At 30.7% G+C, this 18,136-nt stretch overlaps 3 protein-coding genes across 4 annotated transcripts; 2 read left to right on the plus strand and 1 right to left on the minus strand.

The window, feature by feature from the left end:
• The first annotated feature begins 337 nt into the window (after positions 1–337).
• LOC114179625 (GRAS family protein RAD1-like) lies at positions 338–2,201 on the plus strand. The gene has a single exon (XM_028066039.2). The coding sequence runs from the start codon at positions 445–447 to the stop codon at positions 1,993–1,995; it is 1,551 nt and encodes a 516-aa protein (XP_027921840.1). The 5' UTR covers positions 338–444; the 3' UTR covers positions 1,996–2,201.
• A 10,313-nt stretch (positions 2,202–12,514) lies between these two features.
• NDPK2 (nucleoside diphosphate kinase 2) lies at positions 12,515–16,570 on the plus strand. Of its 2 annotated transcripts, XM_028059743.2 has the most exons (7): positions 12,516–12,819; positions 12,914–12,970; positions 13,160–13,246; positions 14,562–14,642; positions 14,734–14,846; positions 14,996–15,045; positions 16,322–16,570. In XM_028059743.2, the coding sequence occupies exons 1-7, from the start codon at positions 12,595–12,597 to the stop codon at positions 16,387–16,389; spliced, it is 681 nt and encodes a 226-aa protein (XP_027915544.1). In that variant the 5' UTR covers positions 12,516–12,594; the 3' UTR covers positions 16,390–16,570. The 2 variants fall into 2 exon arrangements, with proteins under 2 accessions (XP_027915545.1, XP_027915544.1); XM_028059744.2 differs by lacking the exon at positions 13,160–13,246 and having other exon boundaries at positions 12,515–12,819.
• Positions 16,571–16,719: 149 nt separating this feature from the next.
• On the minus strand, positions 16,720–17,868 carry LOC114174996 (uncharacterized). Its single transcript, XM_028059745.2, has 2 exons — positions 17,613–17,868; positions 16,720–17,360 (listed from the first exon to the last, which is right to left on the minus strand). The coding sequence occupies exons 1-2, from the start codon at positions 17,704–17,706 to the stop codon at positions 16,945–16,947; spliced, it is 510 nt and encodes a 169-aa protein (XP_027915546.1). The 5' UTR covers positions 17,707–17,868; the 3' UTR covers positions 16,720–16,944.
• Positions 17,869–18,136: the final 268 nt, after the last annotated feature.

Here is an 18,136-nt window from a genome sequence, read left to right on the forward strand (position 1 = left end):
TTGGTTCAATTCATGCTACAGTAAATACAATCATAAAAAAAATAAAAATGGTTGAAACTATGTTACCCATGTACATATATCACATAGTGTTGTGCCTAAATGGGACAACATAGAAAGCGACGAAATGGATAATGCAATTTCATCAGGGAATATAGAATGGTGTGGCGACCAATCAGTGTAAACCGTTCACGAAATTCCAAAAGGCTGGGAGCAACGATGTTTCGGAGATATCTAATTCATCTATAGGCTTTTCTTTGCTGAATTTGAACAGGCAAGTATATATGTAGAATCTAAGGAAGAACATCGAGGTTCACGTCTACTAGGAAGTAACGCATCAGTGATGTCATGGTGTGGGTGTATATATAGCATTATTTGAAGGGGAGGTTTCTCTCAGAGCGTTATTGAATATCTTTAGAAAGAAAAGAGAAGAAAAAGGTTGCATAAATGGCCCCTCCTCAGTTTAGTGCCTTAAACGGAGAAATCGATGGTGAAAATCTATCGTACGTGTTTGATATATGGGCAACCGATGAATATAGCTGTTTTCCTCTTGAACCAATCTCGGAGAGTAACAGTTGCAGCTTAGTTCTCCCCTATTGTGACGGAAGCATAAGGGATAACAAAAGGGTGAAGAGAACGGTGGGAATTCCCGTTGATTGGTTAGGAAATTTGATGAGCAATTCCCATTGTTTCCTGAACACCAACGCCAGCAATTGCAATAGGAGTAGAGATAGCATACCAAAGCTTCACTTCAGAGATCACATACGGACTTACAAACAAAGGTATCTGGCAGCGGAAGCAGAAGAAGAGGCACCAGAAGATACAAATAGTTCAGAAAGTGGTGGGGCTGAAGAAGACGGTTGTCATGACGGTGTGAGGCTGGTTCAACTTCTAATAGCATGTGCAGAAGCGGTGGCTTGTCGAGACAAATCGCACGCTTCGATATTACTATCAGAACTGAAAGCCAACGCTTTAGTATTCGGATCTTCGTTCCAAAGGGTTGCCTCTTGTTTTGTTCAAGGCCTAACGGAGAGGCTGAATCTGATTCAGCCCACCGGGCCGGTGAGCCCGATGCCACCCATGATGAACATTATGGACACAGCCTCCGAGGAAATGGAGGAAGCATTCAGATTGGTTTACGAGCTGTGTCCACAAATCCAGTTCGGACACTTTGTCACTAATTCTATAGTGATGGAAGCCTTTTCGGGTGAGAGTTTTGTCCATGTCGTGGATTTCGGGATGACTCTCGGATTACGGCACGGACACCAATGGAGAGAACTCATGCGGAGCCTCGCCAATGGCGGCAGCGAACGTCTTCGTCGTCTGCGAATCACGGCGGTGGGACTCTGCGATAGACTTCAATCCATCGGCGACGAACTCTCGGTTTATGCGACTAATTTGGGTATCAACTTTGAATTCTCAGTGGTGAAAAAGAATTTGGAAAGTTTGAAAGCGGAGGACATAGAAGTGAGGGAGGAAGAGGTTCTTGCGGTGAACAGCATTCTGCAGCTGCACTGCGTGGTGAAGGAAAGCCGAGGGGCTTTGAATTCGGTGCTGCAGATGGTTCACGGGCTTGGGCCGAAAGTGTTGGTGATGGTGGAGCAGGATTCGAGTCACAACGGACCCTTTTTCCTCGGGAGATTCATGGAATCATTGCACTATTATTCTGCCATATTCGATTCCTTGGATGTTATGCTGCCCAAGTATGACACGAAGAGAGCGAAGATGGAGCAGTTTTACTTCGCTGAGGAGATAAAGAACATAGTGAGCCGTGAGGGGCCGTTGAGGATGGAGAGACACGAGAGAGTGGATCAGTGGCGGAGGAGGATGAGCAGGGCGGGGTTTCAGGCTGCGCCGATCAAGATGGTGGCTCAGGCGAAGCAGTGGCTTCTGAATGGGAAGGTGTGTGAGGGGTACACGGTGGTGGAAGAGAAAGGGTGTCTGGTTCTTGGATGGAAATCCAAGCCTATTGTGGCGGTTTCTTGCTGGAAATGCTGATGAATCTCCACTGAAGTTTGAAGTTGGTTCCATGTCAATAAATAACAGTTTCTTCTGAGCTGTTTTTGTGTCATTCAATAATGTCATTTCACATGCACCTTGTGAATTAGACACAGAATAATTGTTTTTTTTTTTTCAGTAATTATGTGTTCTTGTTGCCGGGGATCGAACACATGAAAAATAAACAACTTCGTGTTTGGTGACCTTGTTCCAGTATTTTCTTTCTTTCTTTCTACTATCAATCATCCTGCGATTTATACAACAAAAATCAATTGCTTCATATTTTACAATAATAAAAGGGATAAAGGGAAATCTGGTGGAATTTATAGATTAAGAAAAGTACAAAAAGATAGAAAAGATCTAAAAAGTCTTCGTTTTAGCACCACAACTGAAATCCATGAAGAAGAAAACAAAAATAACCAAACAGATAGCAGAAATGATGAGCAGAGAGGAGCTAATAAAAAGCGGAACCAACAGAAAAAACAGAAACATGAAACTAGAAATAAACACATGAAAAACACGCTAAGCGAAATCTACACGATTGAGCGGTCAATGTCTCTTTTATCACAAATAAACGGCTTCAAACAACAGTTCAGGGAAAGTTGTTAAATTCTCTTTTGTCCAAAAAACAAACTAGCTTGTAAGCTTATTGAAAGTTGTTAAATTCTCAATTAGAAACTACGAGATGTAGCTCATAACTTGTAAATAAAAAAAATCTTAAAATAAATTATTTTGAAATACTTATTAAATATTTTTTATATTGACCAAAAAAATTTATAAATTAGTGAAATAAGTTAGTAAGTGATTTACTAAAATAATTTTTTTTATATAATGAACTCATGAATTTTTAACAAAAATATTCTAAAAGTGTATTCAATGAGATTAATAAATCATATTTGTGAAAGTCAAACCAATTTATTAATTTTATTAATAAATAATCTACATAGTAACGATTCTCATTTATAGACATGTTATATTTTCGCAATAGTATATAAAATTAAACAATAAAACTTATTACAAATATAACCTTTAAATTAACTTTTATAGAAGTCAACGAATTTAATGCATATGAACTAATTTTTATATTAAATAATATAAAAATTTAATAAATTTCTCATGAACATTACTCAGATTATGGGTTAGAAACGTAACATACTCAAAGGGTACGTATATATACAGGTCTACTCGAGTTAGATTTGACAAACTCATCATCCAGTAGTAAAGAAATGGTTGGGTTAAATTAAAGGAAGATTTTTGTTTGAAAAAAAAATTTGACAAACTTTGACAAATTATTTTTTTTTAAGTAAAAAAACATTACTATTATTATTTTATTTTGATTAAAAAATAAAAAAATTAATCTATTTAATTCTAATTATAGAAACTTTGTCAAAAGTTTATTAAAAAAGTTTGTCAAAAAATAATTTTCCTAAATTAAATTTCTACACTTTTAGATCTAATCTAACTCAGTCTGCTTTTAATCAAATTAGGTCGACTCTGGTCACCAATTCTAAAAACAATTGTCCAAATTAATAACAAACAAACATTTGTTGTCACATATATATTTAAATAAAAAAAAAATAGAGTATGTAATCATGGTAAATAAAACTAAACAAAAATTTCCAGCTATAAATTAAATATTAAATTAAAATAAAATTTAAGAAATAATTAAATTGTCAAAGAATAACGTTTTTAATAATAAAACAAAGTCTTGTTTAATTAAATTAGATGTCAGTTTATGTAATCCATCGCTCAATTCATAGGATATTTGATCAGTTCGAGTTAGGTTAAAATTGATTTAACATGTAAGATAAACTCATTCAAATACGTTCATAAGATACGGTTCGAGTTAAGTTAAGTTTGATTTAATTATCAAATAAACTCATTCTAATCTACACTTTTTATATACGAAAATTAATAATTACTCATTCCTCACTCAATCTACACTTTTTACGGGTTAAAGAGTTTTAATACTTGTATGTGTTTACCGTTTTACCGTTGCTAATTGTGACAGATATAATTTATGTTCTATTTTGTGGGGAATGAATAATTATTAGTTTTCGTATATTATATCTAATTTTAATATATTATAAGTATTAGTTATAAGAATATATAACATATTTTATGACTTTTATCTTTTGAATAAAATCTTTGTTATATTGAAAAATATATTTTGTGATAATTCAGTGTTATATTACTAAAATTAGTATATATAAAATAATGTATAAGTTATAAATAAATCATAGTTATTTTTAATAAAATATAATATTAGAAGTAAATTATTAAATAAAAAGTAAAAATCATACATATAATAATATTATCTATATTACAAAGTAAATATATATTGCTTAATTAAATTACATCTCTACAAATATAATCGTTTTTTAAAAGTATTTTTCTTTGTTATAGTAACTAGTTCAATAATTATGGATTTTTAAAAACATTTGTTTATTCTAAATATATCACTTTTACTTAAAGTAGGGGATTCACTTTCTAATTTCTTCTGAAATACAAAGATATGGCTTCTTTTCTACCTTAAGAAAACAGACTCTTAATGCAAGTTTCAAGTTTTTACTTGCTGAAAACATATTATAGGAAGAAAGACTCATTATCAATTTTTACCTTTCATTTAATAAATAAAAAATACTTATTACATTAGCATATTTAGTTCATCCACCACTTCTAAGTGCATAACTTCTTTGACTACTATACTTATGTTCTCATCTTGGCTTGGGAAAACTAATATAACCATGTAAATTTGATATTGTACACGTTTTCAAATGCAATTTTTTAATTTATTAATTTATATTTTTTTTATATAATTATTAGATCATATCAATTTACATATATATATATCTCAATTATAAGTGTGTTTGATTATACTTCAGAGAATTGATTTTGAACTGAATCGATTTATCGATGGAGAAGCAACAATTAGATGTTTTTATTTAGACGTGAAATTTTGACATTCAAATTAATTTTGACACCAAACATACAATAATTCTATGGTGAAACATTAATTTTGCGTAAAAAAAAAAGCAAAATCAAACACACACTATACACACTATATTGATGATTAAAATCAATTTCATCAAAATCAATTCTATCAAATCAAATATACTAGGAAGGCACTTAGATGTTTACTTTAAGGGATTAGATGAAAGAATTTGAATGAAAAGTTTATAAAAATATGTGATAGGATATGACAGATGAAAAAAACATTTTTATAGATTAAAATGTAAGATTACACTTTTATTTTTATAATTAAAATATTAGAAAATAATATGTATTTTGCTAAAATTTCTAAAATATAAAATTAAAATAACGTTCCAATAGATATAATTAATTTAAAATAAAATATGATTTACTACTAATAGATTTAATTTCATAAAAAGAAGTAATAAATTATTAATATACGAAGGAAATCTAAGTATTCATGGTGCATTTAAAACAATGTTATTAATATATGAATGCTGAACTCTGTAACAGAGATTAAAACAAAAAGTATGGATAAATATATTATTTGAGTAGCATCTACATTAAATTCTAAAAATGTGGAAATCTTTACCTTATCGAGGATTATAATCTAAGTTGAAGATCGGTTGCCCATACATCAAACACGTACGATAGATTTTGACCATCGATTTCTCCGTTTAAGGCATTAAACTGAGAAGGGGCCATTTATGAAACCTCCCCTTCAAATAATGCTATATATACACCCACGCCATGACATCACTTATGCGTTACTTCCTAGTGGACTAGTAGACGTGAACTTTGATGTTCTTCATTAGATTCTACATATATACACCCCTGTTCAAATTCAACAAAGAAAAGCCTATACATCAATTAGATATCTCCGAAACATCGTTGCTCCCAGCCTTTTGGAATTTCGTGAACTTCTTGCACTGATTGGTCGCCACACCATTCTATATTCCCTCATCAAATTGCATTATCCATTTCGTCGCTTTCTATGTTTACTCATTTAGGCTCAACACTATGTGACATATGTATATGGGTAACTTAGTTTCAACAATATATATAATTTTTTTTATGATTATAAAATAATAATATTTTAACTACTAAATTTTTACAATTTTATCTATTATAGTGTGAATTAAATTTAATGTATATAAATTTTTTTACGTGCGGTTGCTACAGTTATTTTCAGCTAAAAAAAGATATTTTGCCCCATTTAAGAGATGTTATTTTAGGTTGTAAAAATTATAAGAAAAAGTTATTTGAATGTAATTTTCATGTTGTAAAAAAATTTATCAAAGTTTAATTATTAAAAAATCATTGTAAAAAACTCATTATCAAATATTATCTTCCACTTAATAAATAAAAAAATCCATTACATTAGCATATTTGGTTCATCCACAACTTCTAAGTGCATAACTTCTTTGCCTACTATACTTTTGTTCTCATCTCTTGGCTTGGGAAAACTAATATAACCATGCAAATTTGTTATTCTACACGTTTTCAAAAGCAATTTTTTAATTTATTATTTTATATTCTTTTTATATAATTATGTAGATCACATTAATTTATATATACATATCGATTATATTGGATGATTAAAATCAATTTTATCAAATTAAATATACTGGGATATCTCACCTTTTAGTGGCGGAAGAATGAAGGGACGTGGGGAGCCACGGCTCCCCCGACCATTTTTTTAATTTTTTTTATATATTTAAAAAATAATATCTATAAATTATTAATTTATTTATATTAATTAGTTTTCTTAAAATATTGAGTCTTGCTTTTAAGATTTAATTTGGGATATTCATAATTTTATCTTTTTGTAAATAGGTGAGAGGTGAAAAATTATGATAAAGAGTAAAATAATTGATTCTTTTCTCAAGAGGAAAGCTTGTGATAAAGATGAAAAAAATGCATCTACGTCATCTAAAATTGAGAAACTTCATGAGAATCCAAATATTGAAGAAAACGAAAAACAACTCTTTTTTTCTAAGGTTCCTAAAGTTACATATAATGAATTTGAAAATATTTTAGAACGTGATCCGGGAAAGCATCTTCAAATTTGGCAATACCCACCAAATCAAATTGATGAGGTACGAATGGCTTATCTAAAATGGGGTCCATATCAAATGCGTCTAGAAAATTATCCATTGTTTGGTAAAGATGATTATCCAAGAAGATTTCAGTACACGGTTTAGCTTATTTCCTTCATGGTTAGAGTATTCGCCATTAAAAGATGCTGCATATCGCTTACCGTGCTATCTTTTTAGTAAAAAACCAAGCGGACGACCTGACTTAGATGTTTTCATTGTTACAGGTAATTGAGTTTATTTTCATTGAATTCTAATTGGCAATGAGTTTATTGTCATCAATATGTTTTAACTTTTTGAATGTTATTTGATAGGTTTTAAGAATTGGAGGAAAGTTAATAATTGGAGGCTGAATTTTTAGCAAGCACTATGATAATCTATATTGAAAGGGATATTGCAACTAGCTTCCGCTCTGATTCAATTATTGAAGATTTTAAGTCATTGAAAGAACGTAAAGGAGCACTTTGACTAAAGGTAACTTTTGTTTTTGTTTTTTATATATTATTGTTGATGATAAACTTTATGTTACTCTTTCATATATATTATTGTTATATTGTTTAGATTCTATTGTCATGAGTGCTTATTTTGAATAAAAAAATTATGTAAAAAAATTATTTTTTTAATTAAAAGAAATTAATTTTTTTAATTAAAAAAATAATTTATATATAACAAATATAATTCGGCCCCTCTAAAATTTTTGGTCAAGTTCAGCCACAAATAAAAGAAATTATATATATATATATATATATATATATATATATATATATACATATATATATATATATATATATATATATATATATATATAAACTTTATGTTACTCTTTCATATATATTATTGTTATATTGTTTAGATTCTATTGTCATGAGTGCTTATTTTGAATAAAAAAATTATGTAAAAAAATTATTTTTTTAATTAAAAGAAATTAATTTTTTTAATTAAAAAAATAATTTATATATAAAAAATATAATTCGACCCCCCTAAAATTTTTGGTCAAGTTCAGCCACAAATAAAAGAAATTATATATATATATATATACCTATGCCACTTATATATTATGAAATTGTCATATCTCTAGTCGATGTGTGTATTCATCTCGTGCGTGGAACTAGAAATGGGTGGTCCGATAACGGTCCGAAATAGCGGGTGGTATGAAATTATGACTCTGATACCATGTTAGAAGTGAGTTTTAAGCCTAACTCAACCTCACAAAATCAACTTGTAAGGTCAAGTTTCCACCTCACTTATATATTATGAAATTGCCTTATCTCTAGTCGGTGTGGAACTTCCAACAAAAAGTGAGTATTATCTCCCATGTACCACAATATATCAAGTCTCTCACCAACTCTTAACTATAATGAATAAACCATATGTTTATTCGAGGTCAAACAATTCTTTTCAAAATAAACAAATATATGCACAACAAAAAAGGAAAAAAATTAAATAAGATTTTTATCAAAGTAAAAAAGTGATTGTCACACCATGGAACCAAGTCCTATTTGCGCTAAATGATCCTTAAACTTCTTTAATGGCATGTCTTTAGTCAAATGATTGACAATCATCAACTTAGTGTTAATGTGCTCAATAACCACTTAACATGTTTGCTTATGGCTAGATTTTTAATGTCAATGTGCTTAATTTGACTTCTATTTATATTATTCTTAGCTATAAAGAACGCAACAGAGTTATCACAATATAACTTCAATGGCCTAATAATTGAATCCACAACTCTAAACCCAAATATAAAAGTCTTCAACTATACACCATGTGAGGTAGCCTCAAAATAAGAAATAAACTCATCCTCCATACTGGAAATAGCAATCAAGGTCTGCTTTTTGCTGCTTCAAAATATAGCTCCACTAGTTAGCATAAAAATATAACTAGATGTTGATTTTCTGGTATTAATGCAACTAACAAGATCTAAATAGAAGTAGCCTATTACCTCCAAACTATTAGTTTGACTATATATGAGCATGAAATTCTTTGATCCTTGAAGATATATGATTACCATCTTTGTAGCCCGTCAGCCCGTGCTAAAAGGAACGGGCTGGGTTGAAAATTTCAACCCGCCAGCCCGTTTTGACCCGTCCCGTCCAGCCCGTCCTGGCCCGTTAGCCTGTTTTAAAAAAAATAAAATAAAATAAAAATAATCAAAAAGATTAATTTTTTAGATTATATATTTTAAATATAAATATATAATAGTATTGTAATTTAAATCATTAACACCTACAAATTAAGTTTGAATTATTAATTATAATTGAATAATTTAATATGTAAATTTAATATTATTTTAACTTATCTAATTAAAAACATTAACTAATCAATTAAAAGTTAAAATAATATTTTATTTGATTAAATATGACTTTAATAATAATTTATATGTATATATAAACAAATGTAAAAAATAAAACAAATTAAAAAATTTGAAAACTAATTAAAAAAATAAAAAGAATAAAAAAATATTAAAAAAAATAAAAATAAAAAAAATAAAAACTAGATGGGCCAGCCCGGCCCGGCCCGTTAGCCCGTCCTATACGGGACAAGTTGTGACTATTGACCCGTTTCTATTTGACGGGCCAGCCTGGCCCAGCCCGTTTTTTGATGGGCCACATATGGGCCGAGCCAAAACGGATCGGGCTGGCCCGTTTGCCACCCCTACTTTCTAGTGGTCAACACCTAGATTGCTCTAATATCTTCCCAAAACTCCAACTATAAAATGTCAAATTTGGTGTAAACCTGAGCATACATTAGACTTCCAACAGTTGAAGCATATGAAACATTCTTCATCTATTCCTGTTCAAGATCATTTTCGACTCCAAAAATTATATTCTAATTATTGTAAATACACTTCATAATCATAAGAAATTGTTGATTAATCCTTTGATCTTTGTAGATCTTCTTAACTTTGCTTTACTACCTTTGATGAGAAACTTGTTATTCAAGTGGTTCCTCAACAACTTGATGTATCTCCAACAATTTGTGGAACTCCAATATCTAATACACTCTTGAACTAAAGGAGCATGAATGACTATTAGTCTATCATTTGATTTAGAGGGTTGTATTTCATTATGATTATTTTGAAAATTAAATCACTCCCACTAACTTTTAAAAATATAATAAGTATTTAAGTGTCATTGTGTGAATTAAATTAAAAAATTTTATGTAATAAATTTGTTAATATAAAAACTATAAATTGTTGTCATTATAAAAATATTATTAATATATAAATTAGATATTTCATTATGTTGAAAATATGACATTCATATCGATTAAAGATAAAATAATATAATAAAACTCGTCACTTCAATCATCTTTTAATTATTTATTTTAATGGTGTGATGTGATAATCTAGGAGTGATTAAAGTAGTAGTAGATTAAGAGTGAATCAAAATATCATTATCCTAAGGGTCTTGCTAACTAGTGTCCTAAGGGCACTAATTAAGGATAATTAATATTTGGATCCTACGAAAGTACATAGATAAGTGTGATATTAAATAAAATTTGACCTAATAATCATTAATGCAACTTTATTTTTTTTAAAGGATAAACATGTTCATAAATATTGTACATGTGTATTTAATATTTTATTTGATATTCACAAATAAAAGTTAAAAATTAATTAAATAATAAAATAACTATATTTTAATGTTGCTAAAAATTAAATATAAGAAAATTTGAATTAATAGGAAAACTAATAAAAAATAGTGTTAAACATCTAAAAATTAAAAAAAAAACATAAGAAAATATAAATTAACAGAAAAACCAACAAAAAAAATTAATGTTAAACATCTAAAAATGTTAAAAAAAAGAATAATTAAAGTGTCTATTTGAGACTTAATTGAATTTTTTTTAGTAGAGACCTTAAAAATTTTAAAGTCCTTATTTTATAATAATAATAATAAGTTATTATCTAAAAATTTAAAAAAATATTTTTATCTTTATAAAATTTATTAAGTACTGTATTTAATTATTTGAACTTCCAATATATTAATATCGCACATTTATTATTGTTTAACTCTTTAACGAGTACCTAGAACACCTAGGAGACCGATTAACATTCTCGTCATCTTCCATTTACTATTATACTTACAACAATAAATAAAAATAAGATTAAATTATACTTTTAGTTCCCATTTTCGTAGCAAAATTTGAATTTGGTCCCTCAATTAATTTTTATCTCAATCTGGTCCCTATTTTGGGAAATTTGACCAAATCAAGTCCTTTCCGTTAGTGGTGGAGTAACGGTGTTAAATGGGGTGTCACGTGTCAGCTTCTGGATTTTTTGAATTTTTTTTATTTTTTTTTATTTTATTTTTGATTTTTATTTTTTTTTATTAATTTTTTTAAAATTTTTAAAAAAATTAAAATTTTGCCATGTGTCAAGCGGACATCGTGCCACGTGGCACTGACAGTGCCACATGTCACTATTTGGGAGTTGTCATTTTCTCATCCTCAATTTGGTCCCTGTATTTTATTTTTTGTCTCAATTTAGTTCCAATTTTTGTAAAAATTGTACAATTTTGTCCCTCTCCAAATTGAAACCAAATTTAATTTCTATATAAATATGCACAAATATTTCTATCAAAATTGATATTTTAAGTAAATATTTTTAACAAGATTAAGTTTATTTTAATTTATATTTTACGTTAAACTTTATTTAAAATTGTTTTAAAGTTGTTAATAGAAAATAATGTTAATAAAAAAATTCATAAATTATATTGATATTTTATTACATTATACTTTAATATTGTTTTTTATTTGAATTTATATTTTAAATAATTGCATATTTTTAAAATGTGTAAAATTCAATAATTTCTATACAAATATTTTAGTTAGTATAAAAATAACAATTTGAATATATCAATTTGAATAAAAAAATCAAATTTAATAAAAATATTTGTATAACATTTTATAATTTTTGTTTCAATTTGGAGGGGACGAAATTGTATAATTTTTACAAAAATTGGGACTAAATTGAGACAAAAGATAAAATACAGGGACCAAATTGAGAATGAGAAAATGACACCTTCCAAATAGTGACACGTGGCACTGTCACTGCCACGTGGCACTGTCACTGCCACGTGGCACTGTCACTGCCACATGGCACGATGTTAGTTTGACACGTGGCAAAATTTTAATTTTTTTAAAATTTTTTAAAAAATTAATAAAAATTCAAAAAAAAATTCAAAAAAAAAAAATTCAAAAAATCCAGAAGCTGACACGTGGCACCCCATTTAACACAGTTACTCCACCACTAACGGAAAGGACTTGATTGGGTCAAATTTCCCAAAATAGGGACCAGATTGAGATAAAAAATAATTGAGGAACCAAATTCAAATTTTACTACAAAAATTGGGACTAAAAGTATAATTTAACCTAAAAATAAATGTTTCTGAGGAATTTATTTTCTGCTAGGATTTTATTACCACGGTGTCTATAAAGAAGATAAAAATTTATTTAGAACATATCCAAAGAAGAAAGAGAGAAGAACTGTGGTTCTGAGCCGTAGTTTTGTGTGTGGAAGACGAAGATGGAAGTTGTGTGTGGAAGGGGGGTTTGCGTCTCATCTCTTCCGCGCTCATCAACGCTTACCAAAAGCTCCGTTCCTCAATCCCGAGTCAGTTACCAACACCTAACACCATTTCCTTCACAATCTCATCTATTCTCCTATCACCCTCCGCCCTATGCTAAAACCCTCCGCGCCAGAACCACCACCAAACCCGCTATTTTCCTTCCACACTTAGTTGCTTCTCTGGTTTCCACTTCTCTCTCTCTCTCTCGACTCTTTCAATTTTCTAACTCTAATTTATCTGAACCTCTCTGTAATTGTTAGTTGTTCCATTGTGCAGCAACAAGTTGACCAGACTTACATAATGGTGAAGCCCGACGGCGTGCAACGTGGCCTCGTAAGCCTTATGAATTCGTGTTTGCAATTTTATTTCTTCTGGTTTCAGGAATAAAGGAGAAAAATAAACTTGTAATTGTTTGTCTGTTTTTTATATTGCTTTTATTTAGGTCATTGGTGATTTGGAATAATGTTGTTTATGCTTCCTGTTCACAATGCTGGATGTTCTTGTTGTGTTGATCTGGTATAGGTGGGAGAAATTATTTCTAGGTTTGAGAAGAAGGGGTTTAAGTTGATTGGCTTGAAGCTCTTCCAGTGCTCTAAAGAATTAGCTGAGGTTGGTACTTGTTGGTGTAAATATCATATGTTGAGTGCATTCTTTTTTTTTATTGTTGGGATTGTAGGTGCAGGTAGGAAAGGAGGAAAAGAGAGAAAGAAGGTTCAATGATATTCTATCAAATTGATATGGACTATAATTTTGACCGTGAAATGGTATAAAGTATTGAATCATGGTCCTACTCAAACTAATGATACAATTAACTGTAATTAAATAAGGAAATCCTTTCTTGGGTTAGAGAACTAAATGATTCCACAAAATATTCCGAATATCTTCTACGATATTCAAAGATATACATAAGAGACAATAGTAACACTGCTTCTATAAACTCTAGGTTGTTATAAATTAACACAAAAACAACTCTATGTTCAGTAATGCATGCAATAGGAGATGCGCTCTTGTAGAGGTGTATGCCAGAAGAAGTACCTTCATTGGGGAACACAATGGGACAGGAGCCAAACCACATTTTGCTATAGAGCCAATCTGCAAAAGGACAGGTTGGAACAGACCCAACATGTTCTTGGACAGGCTCAAACAGAGTCTCTGTGGTAAGGGGGGACTGGAGCAGAACTCTACAGTTCAAAATGTAGCTGGAAGAGAGTAAAATAGATTAGAAGAAAAACAGCATCTGGGTTTGGTGGTGAGTAAAGATTTCATGAGATCCATAAACTTGAGATAAGAAGCTCTCTTCAAGGTGGGTTTCATGGTCTGATTTTGGGGTATTAGGTAGGGAAGGAGGAAAATAGAGAAAGAAGCCTCCTAATAATAATATATTTAATTAATAGAATATATACTGATATCAGTACAACATATTAACTCAGTGATCCTATTTATACTAATGATGCAATAAAGATGATTGTTTTTCCCTAATTAATCAAAGAAAAATAAATGAGAGTACTGCTACAATAAGAAGATAAAATGTATCAAAAAGATCTTCCGAGGCATTTCAAGATACACCAAAGATATCGTAATATATTCAAAGTGTTATATCATTTTAAAGGTATATTAGACTCAATCATTTTTTCGTATTCCAATAGAAAATAAATTAATAAAATACTTTCCTAATAATTGTTAACGCAGTCCATTTGATTTGATTTGCTTGAACTACAACTATATGGATTGCTTGAATAACTGGTTCCATCCATTCAATTAGATAACCCAATACATCCATATTAAATGATTGAATACTTGACCATATGATGGACTTACATCTTGTGTATCTTGTGTATGCGGTAATGTTGATTCTATCGTGTTTGTCTGTTTTAATGTGCTTATTGTGTTTATAAGGCTTATGGTGACTGTTTTGTGGTTTCAGGAGCATTACAAGGACCTAAAGCAAAAGTCATTCTTCCCTAAGCTCATTGACTATATTACTTCTGGTCCTGTTGTTAGTATGGTATAAACCCAATCCAGCAGAACCCCAATTTCACCTACATTTTTGTAATGCACTTGCTGAATTTGTTTTGTCGTTTTGCTATGTTTGCAAGGCTTGGGAGGGTGTTGGAGTAGTGGCATCCGCACGTAAGCTTATAGGGGCTACTGATCCTCTTCAAGCTGAACCAGGCACAATTAGAGGAGACCTTGCTGTTCAAACAGGAAGGTAAGGCCTTTAATCTTTTTCATCTAACTTTCAGTTTTGAGATTCCTCACTCTTTCAAGAATCAAGATAGGCTGCAGAATATGTGTATTCCTTGTTGACTTGATTATCAAGATTTAGGAGTGACAAGATTTTTATGTTGGACTTGGCAGGAATGTTGTTCATGGCAGTGACAGTCCCGAAAATGGCAAGCGTGAAATAGGTAAGGCCTCTTATCTTGTGAAAGAAAACAGAAAAGTTAGCCATTGATTTGAACTTTAGAAGGGGGCTGAAGTGTTATGGATATACAATAAAGTTTGAATTTTAAATTGCTTTGGAGACAAGTTTGGATTTTCAGGAACATTTTTGTGGGAATAGCCCTTTGAACCTGAACTTTGCAAAAATATTATGATTTGTTATTGAAGTGCTTACCACCAAATGGTGAAAGGACTAGTAGAATGTTTATGACAGAAAGCCATATCTTTCAAGAGTAGTAATTGTAGGAGTGATTTTGTGGTATTATCCACCAACTAGATTGTTTAACTTGAAAATTGGTAAAGTAATGGAACTATAGTAAACTCAAATCAGAAGCTTGACTTGCAAACACTTATAAAATAATCATTTAGAAAATATATAACAGGATCCAAACTTAAAATAATAGCACCCTAACTGATATCCAACATTTAAACTTCATAAGAAAGTAGTTTAGGCTATTAAAATATGAAACATAATTCTATTGACCTAACTACTATATTGTGCTTAGCCCAGCACTTGATTGTTTTGTAGTGGACAAAACAAGAAAAAGAAATAACAATGAAAACTTCAAATTAGCATTATAATCTCAATATATGTTGCAGAGCATAGTAATTCGGGCTGAGTATGCAATATCATTGTCCAAAACTGTGCAGTGATGTTGAAACCATGGATTAATCCAAGTTTGTAACTTCAATTAGTGTACACACAATTTAACTCATTTGTGCCCTGTGCTTGTAAACTTGTAACTGTTTGAGAGTTCACTGTAGAATCATGATACATTTCTAATTGTTAGCTTAGCCTAACTACAGACAATTGTAATGCATATTGAATACATTATTAGATCAAGATCTATGCAACAATTCAACCCGTTGTTCTGAATTTCTACCAAGTCGCCAATAAATCAAATGCTGCCTTAGACCAGGGTTATCATATATATATTATTAAGGTTGTAATCATATATAAAATTTTATTCTTAATCTTTTGAAAATGTCTTGCAAACCAAATAATCTGGTTTATTTCAAAGAGAGTAAATTTTTGTTGACTTCTCCCAAATTATTCTTTTAAACAATTGGTTGGTATGACATTTCCTCGTTTAATTTCTGGTGTAGTTATAGGCACTAATATCTGATGTAAACATGATACCATCGTATTTGGAAATAATATTTTAATAGTTTGGGGAACTTGTGTAGATAGTACACATAATATTGTGATTCCTGATTAACTGTGGTTTCCATGTATGGCAGCTCTATGGTTCAAGGAAGGCGAATTATGCGATTGGATCCCCGTTCAGGCACCATGGCTGAGAGAATAATAAATCACAGATGTCCAGTTCCATTGTTCATGCCATTTCTAGTTTCAATAATGTATTAATTGTTTTCGGTCTCAAATGGAGAACTGCATTAATTTTCGTGTTTAAACAGTTGCTCAAATTTTGTTAAATTTTGCTGGAATCGGATTCTTCTAGTCAATCTATCATGTCAGATTTAAACGGATGTTCCCTGAATACTAAAGTGTCAGTGAAACGGGCACTTGCTAGTTGCAAAAGAGTGTTGTGATTGAACAATAATAGAAAATCTACCATCTAGTGAAATTTGCTCCTGAAAATGAGTCGAACCAGTATACAAGAATAATGACCGAAACAGGCAAAAGATTTATAGTGTACATTTCTTTTAATCTATTTAAAGATTTTAACTAGCATTTCTACTTGAAACAAAACTGGTCCACACCTCAATATAAACAGAAGAATTACATACAATACAACACAGCAGAAAATAATTTGCATGGGACAGTGGAAGGTATACATATATCTGTGTAACCTTGCCACAATTGCTCATTTCATTGCTTCCAGGTCATGATAAATACAACTCTAATCCGACATTTCACAATCTTGGAAAATTTGCACACCGACCACTTCACTTTTCCAATTATATTCAGCAGAAGTTGACGAGATAGATTCAGAACTTCCATTCTCCGTTGAGGTTGTTGTCTTTGCACAAGATGAAACACATGCATGTCCGGTATCCACAACTCTATAAAAATCTAGAATGGTAAGATTAACATGTCTTCGTTGTTCCGAGTCCCCACTAGAAACAATATCACAAACCCTGGGAGAAGAATTATCAGACTCTGTCTCCATCATCGTTTTCTCGGAACATGAAGTGCTCTCTGGATTCAAATCTGGCTGACTTGCTTCTTTAGCACAAGGTGAACTAACCGAAGAATCGTCTATAACCTCACTTGTATCGACTCGCGCACCATTCTTTAGCTTCATAAGAGTAGCCTCTGAATCGAAGGGAAGACAATGTTTTTAATTATCAAGTCACATACGCAAACAGTGTTTTTAATTACGCACTAATGCCAAGAGTGGTACAGAGTATGCACAATATCAGGTTAACATTCTTTCATACTGGATCTAAACTTAAGTTTTACATTTCGTGATTTTATTTGAGGTTCTTTACTTTCTTGGTTTTCCATTGAAAATTAAAATAGATAACCTAAATTTTGTTTAAGCGAATTGAGAGAGAGAGAGTGTACCGTAGATGGAGAAGGTATCATCTTTGAGAATCTTGGAAGGAGAACCCTCTAAGGTTTCCAGTGACGAAGTCGATGCCCTGATTCTGCCGAACATTTGTGATGCTCTCTTCGCTTCGGTTCTGTGCGGGTCGGGTAATCCGCAACGAGAAGATGAGAGAAAAGCATAAATAGAGATAGAAGCAGATTTTTTGTTGCCGCCCTTTTTGTATTCAATTACGCAATTAGAGCGGGAATCGTACCCCGCACACTTCTTTTTCTGGGACTCCACTATTTCCCCCTTTCTTTTTGTTTTTAGAAATATTTTTCCTTTAAAAATAACTCAACCAAGTAGCGGCTCTCTTTTGGGCTGGGCCTTAGCCCACTTTTCATTAGTAGAGATGGAAATCTTTCTCACATTAAAATAGAAGTTTTACTTCATAACAAATATATTATTACTTTTATTAAATCAATTAATGTGATAAAAAAAATAAGTTTTTTAGTAAAATAATGCATTACAATTGTATTCGTTGGAAACTTATAAATAT

Source organism: Vigna unguiculata, chromosome 3, assembly GCF_037176805.1.
Source record: "Vigna unguiculata cultivar grain cowpea cultivar isolate G323 ecotype 2 chromosome 3, ASM3717680v1, whole genome shotgun sequence".
NCBI classification, from domain to species: domain Eukaryota; kingdom Viridiplantae; phylum Streptophyta; class Magnoliopsida; order Fabales; family Fabaceae; genus Vigna; species Vigna unguiculata.